The sequence below is a fragment of the Hemibagrus wyckioides genome, linkage group LG25 (assembly GCF_019097595.1).
Source record: "Hemibagrus wyckioides isolate EC202008001 linkage group LG25, SWU_Hwy_1.0, whole genome shotgun sequence".
Lineage (NCBI taxonomy): Eukaryota > Metazoa > Chordata > Actinopteri > Siluriformes > Bagridae > Hemibagrus > Hemibagrus wyckioides.
In genome coordinates this window covers 17994191-18003489 of record NC_080734.1, presented here as the reverse complement: position 1 = coordinate 18003489, position 9299 = coordinate 17994191, and the positions used below count along the sequence as shown (strand labels likewise).

Below are 9299 nucleotides of genomic sequence, written 5' to 3'. Positions count from 1 at the left end.
GATAGATAGATAGATAGATAGATAGATAGATAGATAGATAGATAGGCAGGCAGGCAGGCAGACAGATAGATAGAAAGATAGTTTTGTGGCCATCACATTCATAGTCATCTTATTGCTGTTATAATAAGCCACTCTTCTGGAGCATTAGTAAGATCATTAGTGAGATCAGACCCTGATATTGTAAGAGTGAGGAGGTCTGGGGTTCAGTCAGTGTTCCAGTTCATCCCAAAGATGTTCAGTGGGGTTGAGTCAGAGTCAGCGCTGTGTGCAGTGCAGGACATTCAAGTTCTTCAAGTTGAGCATTCCTGATACAGACACCCATCTGAAACTAAAATTTACTTACTAGCCAAGTAAAAAAAAGAACAATACAGCGCTGATGCTCTTTAACGCATGGTGGAGCAACAGCCTTGCCTCAAGAGCAAACATGAAATGCACTTTAGCCAACCTGGCACAATAAATAATTCGTCCATCATCCCTGACAGCTACGTGACCACCACCAGGTAAACAAACGGCTGCACTTCAGATTGAGGCCCTCGGGTGTGTACACACTCCACAGCGCACACCTGTCGCTCAGGTTCCGCAGGAAACACAGTGGTTCTTTGAGCAGAGACATGGACTCTCTGGATGGGTATTATAATGGAAGTTTCGAGCCACAGATCCATGATGGTGTGGAACGAGAACCGCCAGCCTGTCTGTACTCCAGGCGTACAGAACCGGTGCCGTATTTAGAGCTGCAAAGTAACACAGCACTTGGGAATCTGGACAGAGATTTAGCTCCCTATGAGCTGCCGTCCTGTCAGCATGCCCCTTCACCCGGGTATCTCCAGGCAGAAGGCCCACAGGCTGATGCCTTCCATCCGAGGACTGATGAGACAACGGCGCACTTGGCCTTTCCATGGATGAGAGCTTCAAGATCTCAAATCTGCCAGGCACCCATGACAGGTAACACTTTTGCACATTTTAGAATCACTTTAGAATCCTAAGTCATACATTTGCGATGCACATACAACATAAATAGTAGTATAGGTTTGAGGGTTAATAGTATAAATTTAAATGTAGGTGTCATTTCACATGTGTGAACTTTAACTGCACAAGTGTAATAACTGGAGTAAATTAATTGTTAACTAATGCCAAGTTGAATGGCCACTCTGCACTCACTGTCCACTTTATTAGTAACAACTCCACACTTGCTCTATCATGCAGTTATCCCATCAGCCACAGTCAGATATGAGAAAATTGTGACTGTAAGTGTGGTTATTAGGCTGGTTTGTGTATTTCAGAAACTGCTGATCTCCTGGAATAGAAGCATTTCTAGTGTTTACACAAAATGGGGCAAAAAAACATTGTGTGAGTGGAATAGGGAATTCTGCAGGCAGTAAATAAAGGCTTATTATGATAGAGGACAGAAGAGAATTAGCTGACAGCAACCCAAATAACCATTCTTTACATTTGTAGTAAACAGAAAAGCATTCCGGAATGCACACACATTGAACCTTGAGGCAGATGAGCTACAGCAAATGAGCTAGAAGACCACATCTGATTGTCAGCCAAGAAAAGGAATCTGAGGCTATACAGGGCACAGGCTCACTGAAACTAGATAGTTGAAGATTTGAATAATGTCACCAGCACTGATGGATCTCGATTTCTGCTCCAGCATGCAAATGGTAGGGTCAGGATTTGGCATTGACAGCATAAATCCATGGAACCAACCTGCCTTGTGTCAACATTTCAGGCAGTAGTGGTGTAATGATGTTGGTAATGTTGTCTTGGCACACACACTGGGCCCTCTTAAAACCAAACAAGCGCTCTTTAAATTCCACAGCCTTTCTGAGTAATGTTGCTTCCCTCCAGAGCCACAATTTACTCATGTTATAAGGTCTAATTCCAGTCATCTTAAACCAGTTCCATGAACATGACAGTGTATATCAATGGCCTCACCAGATTTGGATTTAGTAGAGCATCTTAGAGATGTGGTAGAGATACTCAGCATGATGGCGCCAAACACGGACGACAATCTTAAAGGTATTTCTCTTACAATTTGTAGAATTCATGTGACAATGATTTGAGACTTTGAGACTGTCTAGTCCTGTCTAGTATTTGATGATTCCAACATTTAATGAATTCAACACTAAATGAGTAGACTTATTCCTACAGCTGTTACCAATTTCATAGGGTATCAAATTTTATGTTAATGTACCAGCTACAGAAATGAGTTAACTCGTTCAGTGTTGAATTAACACAATAATTCATACAGTAATTATGTGTTTTGTTGCATCTGTGAACTCGAGTAAACATGAGCAATATGCGATGGTGTAAAAAAGGCATATAAAGCATAATGGGTGTAAGAAATAATAAAGAAACATGTGAAGTGTTTAAAAAGCACATAAAAAAATTTGTATTCACACTCTTCTTTAAGGAATGTGAGAAAATTCTAATGAGCTGGGATGTGCACTATTCGATGCACTAATATTGAATTCATTGCTCAGTGTCAATGACATTGCCCTTTAGCCTATAAAGCAAGCTCTGCAGGTCACTGCAATCAAAACCAATATGAGGAAATGTATTCACACAGTCTTTATTAGTTGTCTGAACTGGATTTGATGCTGTGATTTGATTTCCCTGAAGGCGGGTTTCTGTGCGAAGACCTGGACGAGCAGAAGAGAAGCCGCACAGCATACAGCAGGGCACAGCTGTTAGAGCTGGAGAAAGAGTTCCTGTTTAACCGCTACATTTCCCGACCTCGCAGATACGAGCTGGCAACGAGCCTGAACCTCACCGAGCGCCACATTAAAATCTGGTTTCAGAACAGACGTATGAAGTGGAAAAAGGAGGAAGCGAAGAGGAGCAGAGGCACGAGGAACCAAGAGCTCCACGAACAAGACGCAGACTCGACTGTATGAAACCCGGCTCTGAAGGAGGAGACCTTTATCTGAGACGCATAAAGCCTAGGTTTAACTATATTACAATGTAATATTTTTAATGCGCCTAAAGGGCGTGGCAAAATTCCCGACAGCAAAAGTTCGACCTTCGATCTTGAATGATGTATTACAGAATTCCTGTGTGTCCACATAAACTTAGCTACACTACAGAGCTCAAACGTTTGTGGACAATCGATGATCACTCCCATATGTGCACGTTCAATTCCAGAAATATTCCCCCTTTGTTATTATAAACAAGGTTCTGACCAGGTTTTCCACTAGATGTTGGAGTGTGTCTGTGGGGATTAGTGGTCATTCAGCTACAAGAGCAATAGTGAGATCAGACACTGATGTTGTGAGAGTGAGGAGATCTGGGGTTCAGTTCAGATCTAGTTGATCCCATTGGTGTTCAGTGGAGTCAGAGTAAGGGCGCTGTGCTTCCACTCCAACCTTCACACTCCAACCTTAACACACCATGTCTTCATGGAGCTCTGTGTGCTTTGTGCACAGGGGCATTGCCATTCAGAACAATACTACAATCTACATACACTACCAGTCAAAAGTTTGGACACACCTTTTAATTCAGTGTTTTTTGTTTAGGGATTTATTTTCTACATTCTAGAACAATACTGGAGATTTCAAAACTATGAAATAACACACATGGACTTAAGTAATCCATATGTCATGACAACAAAAAACAACAGTCAGTTGTTCTTTTAAGACACAAAGGTCAGGTGTTCTGGAATAGTTCTTGCAAGAACAGTATTGTCAAGTGCATTTGCAAAACCCATCAAGCACCATGATGAAACTGGCTCACATGAAGACCATCCCAGTAAAGCAAGACCAAAACGTACCTCTGCTGCAGAGGAGAAGTTCATTTAGAGTGACCAGCCTCAGAAATCACCAATTAACAGCACCTCAGATTAGAGGCGTTATGAAGGCTTTATAGAGCATCAGTAGCAGACATATCTCAATATCAACTGTACTGTGTATTTCGGCCGCCTTCAGCATTGTTTTACAACGCAGAAAGAAATAAACATCAGGAAAGACCATCGAATTAGAAGGGGTGTCCAAACTTTTGACTGGTAGTGTAATATAAATAAATTATTGTATTGTTTGAACCTTTTGATAACAGTTTGACGGAGATCTATGGGGACGCATAAAACATATGGGTGTGATGTTCAGGTGTCCGCATGCTTTTGGTCATTAATGTACCTAAATCTTGGTTTGAAAGAAATATCATGTTTACACATGTAAATTATTATTTAGATATTTGTACTTGTATGATAGGAAGTTGCTTTATTGTGCAGAATGTATAAAAATTCTTATCAGGTTTTCTTAAATTTTGAAAATAAATAATAACGATAATAAGAAAGTATTTCACAGATATAGACGTCTGAAACCGTGGATTATATTTGTAAGAGAGAAATATGGAATATTTTAAGAAAAGTAAAAGGTGAACAAAGTATTTGCCATGTGTGTTTTTGCTCTCCAGCACTCCAGTAGCCAGGCATGACTCACAGATACACCTTGCCTCTGATATGAGTTCAGCTATCGGTATATTGGTTCAGGCTTTGACTCACATTCTATCTAATCTAACATTTTCTTTTTGTTCCCACTTTATCCGAGAACACTGCTAGATATTACATTCGGTATTACTATATATACCTATAGTAAATGTTTATTAAATGGGTGTTGATACAGCGTTGATATTTGTGAGGTTCCTATAAGGCCGAATAAAATGCCATATCATGTTTCTTTGGAAAATATGAAGCAGATTTCCTGGATCAGTGGCTTTTGTTCTTCCCCTATTGTTCCTACATACATTGCATCCTGCCGAGAAACTCGTTATCAACATCTAAAAACCCTGTAAACCTTCAGATTGTGTAGGTTTGTTCTCAATTAGAAAACTCTGTTTAACTGTCAAAGTTTATCCAACACACTCTTCCCTCCAGTATGTTTCAGCGTGTCACTGTCCATGGTCCCGGAAACTGTCTGCAGCATTATAGCATGATTCTGTTTCATCGCCCTTATTTATTTATATATTTATTTATGTAATCAATTCTCATACTTTTTCAATATATTTGTTGTGTGTTTAATAAGATGTTTATTTTCCCTCTTCTTTACCTTGCTTAACTTTTCCAGGCTCTATATTTTGTATTTGCCTGATATCTGAAAGGCTGTTTTCTTAAATTCCTAAATTGTTTGCGTTATGATGAATGGTGAAGCTGGAATCAGTACTGAGCTAGTTACCCATCAGCCCCAGTCACATTACCCCTAATAAGCTTCCCTACTTACTGTATGTGTTTTGTATGTTTGTTTGTCATGGGTACCTTCCTTGCTCATTAGTCTTTGTCATTGCCTTGTATCCATATTTTTATGGCTCTTGATTGTTTTTTACAGTTTTGGTTGTTTGTTTGCACTTCATAAAACAGTTGCATCAACAAGCCTCCACAGAATTATAACAAAGAGCCACTGATATAAATTTTAAACAAACAACGTGCTTTAGGGCCCTTGAATGATTGACATGAACGTGTGTGAAATAAATAAAACTGTTGTGTAATTTTTGCATTTCAGTCTTTTATATTTATGAATTAAGTACACTTGTTTATTTATCATGAAGAGGTGAAAAGCGGTGGCGATGGTTCAGCATTGTCAGATGTTTTGGTGTGTTTGAGAACTAAACATTTAGTCAAGACGTGCATCCTGTCTGGTAAAACAAATCTGTATTTTAACAGGAAAAATCCAAAAACCGGAGGTTTGTTCAAAATTTTCTTCACACTGTGTTTCTGGACACAAGATCACTGTGGATGCAGACCACAGATTTTGGGGGAATGTTTCAAGTCAAGGCAAATCAAGACATTTTCTAATAAATACAAAGTATATGTATGTATATATATGTAACGAAAAGGAAATGTTGCTCAAACCCATAGATGGCGGTTCATTTTGGTCAGAGAAAACAAGAATAATGGTTTAATATTGGGGAAAATCTATGGTGAAATTATAATTTGCTAAATAGGATGTTATTACAAAGGTTCAGAGAAGTATTTTTTTTTTGTACCTGATCTTAGGTGGTGATTATAGACCACTGATGACACTATATTGGATTATTTTCCTCCTCATTTCAGTAGATAATCACAGTACACTGATATGTGTAATCTAAATGGAGGAGTTAAATTGTCACGATAAATGGAGACGATGAAACCCTGATAAGGCCGAATTCAGTTTCAAGGTATTCATTTGACTGATAATATGATAATATGAAATTCTCCCAGTTGACAGATGATATAATGATTTTTTTCTATAAAAAAAATGTATTAAAATTGCCTCTTGTGTGCCTTAATGACCCAGTTTCATATTTGGGAATTAAGACTGAGGATCAAGGTGGCATGTTTGTGTCGCACTTCCATCTTTGAGTCCTGTCTCCTCCCTGTATGTGTGGAGTTTCCATGTTCTCTCTGTTCTCTGGGGGTTTCCTCTGGGTACTCTGGTTTCTTCCTTCAGTCCAAAGACATGTGTGAGTGATATCAATAAATTGTCTGTAGTGTGTGAATGGGTGTGTGAGTGTGTTGTATGATGGGTTAGTACCCCGTCCTGGGCGCCTCCCACCTTATGTCCCCTTTTATAGACACTACTTACATACTCAGTATTCTTAGATAAATATACATGTCCTTTAGCTGTCAAGAAGTACATTTCTGTATTTAACGCTATTCCCTTTTTTCATGTCTATCAGTGAGAACTGATGCAGCTTTTTAAAAAGTTTCCATACAGTCTGCTTTAGCAAAATGGTTTATCTACAAAATTCATAATAAGCTTGTTCAACCAAATCAGTGGCAACAATTTTCACTCAGAAAGCGTATATATTATCATTCATAACACACCGACCTAAAACACTAACAAGAACTATTATGAACTTTTGAGACTCTCTGAAGTTTGAATGTTTATTCACATAAACATGTATTTGATTGTAGAATTAGAATAAACACCTTTTCACTTTACTGACTGCACTAAAGTATGTTCACTGTAACAAGAACGGTTCAGAAATTCTGCAATCTGCTTCAGTATCCTTTATTTTTTCTACATCTTTATAGAAATATATCATTTTTCCTCTCTGTCACACTTCTTTCCTCACCATCCTGTCCTCCTTCATCCATGCTTCCGAACAAATTCATTATGAAAACTAAAAATAGGACACTTGTGTAGATTTTAAGCTGAAATTACAGTTAGTTGTGTTGGGATTGATTATTATTATTATTATTATTATTATTATTATTATTTGAGTTTATTGTAAATAGTCTGCATGAAATTTGCTATCGTTCTGTTTCGAATGTATTTTTAAACAGTTTTTAAACAGTGTGCTGCAGATAGTATATACTCTTTTATTGGTGATGGAGTTGAATGACAAAAGAGTTCGAGGATTTTGTTAGATGTGGTCACCGAATGGATTTTAAGTGAAAGCAAAAACAAATGATTCACAGTTTGGTCAGAATAGGCTGTCACATTTTTGAGGAAGGAAGACCCAGACATTCCTGTTGCCCCACATTCCTTAGCATCACCATCACCAGCAATGTCTCTAGCTTCACTTTCTTTAATAATTAAAATATGTCGTTTCACTTTATCCCACACATGACACAACTTCCACAAATGCTCTCCAAGAAAAATGCAAGCTATGTGTGTGTGTGTGTGTGTGTGTGTGTGTGTGTGTGTGAGAGAGAGAGAGAGAGAGAGAGAGAGAGAGAGAGAGAGAGAGAGATTCAGAAGGAATTAGATGAAATATGAATAACCACAAATTCAGTGACCGAAACCATATTCAGACTCTCACAAGTTTTAAGGTACAAGGGGTACATGTAAGCCTCCGGAGCATGGACCAAATGGATGCACATTTAGAGTGTTATATAGCTTATAACTGTGAATATAACAAAGATAAGATGAAATCATAGCAATCTGCTTCGATTATCCCAGGTGAGTTCATACCAGTTTTGTAATGATTCGTAAGTGAATCGTTTGTTTGAGTCGGTTCATTTCAATGAATTAAAGAATCCCTTTGATAAAAACCAGTCTGAATGATCCATCCACGAATAGAGCTAATTTGATTCTAGAGTTCAACTCACTGATTCAAACTGCTTTTGTTAATCACTTTTATTCTAGGTGTAAAATATACTGTATATAGAGACAACAAGCTGAATGTCAACTTTTATACTTAATTCTGAGCCAAGCAAAAACGGACATTTACATTAGTAGGAAAATAAGGTTGAACAAGTCGTAATGTAATAATTATGTAAATACTGTAAAATAACGACTAAAACAATGACAAAGTCCATAGTGATGAACTCCTTGGTGGCATATGCGTCCATAAAATGTGGACGCATATGCCACCATGTGGCGAGTATTAGTTCTGTGTAGGACTAACGCAGATTTGTAGTTAGCTACCAAGTATCCTTTACGCAGCGAATACACACACACACACACACACACACACAGACCGTGCTACTTCGTAACTTCTGAACGTATGTGTGTGTGTGTACGCGCGTGCGTGCGTGTGTGTGTGTGTATAATGGGGGATGCAATCTGGCGTCTAAAGCACAGAGAGGAGGCACATTCGTCCCATAGCAGAAATTCCTCTGCACTTAAAGAAAGAATTCAAATGGGGAAAGGCAATTGCACAATTATAGAATTCTTTTAGAGTTATATTAAATGGATCAAATTGACATACATGGGATGACGTCACGTTGCCCGTTTAAAACTGGCGTTTATTACACACCCGTTATGTCTGACCATGAAAGAGAAGTGGGGGAAGAAAGACAAACGTTAATTATAGTAGGTGAGTGCTGCAGACATAATCCGAAGTGGATTAGTTACAGCGTTGTTAGCTAATTAAGTGCGGCGCAGCGGTGGTAATTAAGGGTGCAGCAGAAAATGAGGGCGTAGATGTAAAACCTACACTCAGGCGCACTCTGTGTTGTGCTGGAGAATAACGTTTGTTGCTCACGACCCATTTAGAATAGCAGTGACGCGAATACCGCATATAATATGATCATGCTCAGGCATGCATGCATATCATGCACAAGCCTTTAGAGCAAACGGAGACGCGCGTGTCTTTTTGCGCATAGTGTTGCCCACTTCGGTGCACATATATTGCTCCAAGCCGCGGCGCAGATCAAGGTAATGTTAGGTCGCTTAAAAGCCAGGCGACTGTAGTTCAGGACTCGGAGATTAGACTCCTTTGTCTGGGGGAACAAGGAAGCCTGTTGTCTTTGCGCGCCCGTGCTACAGGGACATGTGGAAGTAATTGTCCCGAGCACGAGCGGAGCGGAGTAAAGTGGAGCGCGCGGTGCGTCTCTCGGTGAGGGGCCGCTGCAGGGCGAAGGAGCTGCACTGGAG

The 9299-nt window shown here is 39.3% G+C and overlaps 1 protein-coding gene across 1 annotated transcript; it reads left to right on the top strand.

The window, feature by feature from the left end:
- The first annotated feature begins 611 nt into the window (after positions 1-611).
- LOC131346130 (pancreas/duodenum homeobox protein 1-like) lies at positions 612-3482 on the top strand. The gene is made up of 2 exons (XM_058379493.1): positions 612-942; positions 2626-3482. The coding sequence occupies exons 1-2, from the start codon at positions 612-614 to the stop codon at positions 2898-2900; spliced, it is 606 nt and encodes a 201-aa protein (XP_058235476.1). The 3' UTR covers positions 2901-3482.
- Positions 3483-9299: the final 5817 nt, after the last annotated feature.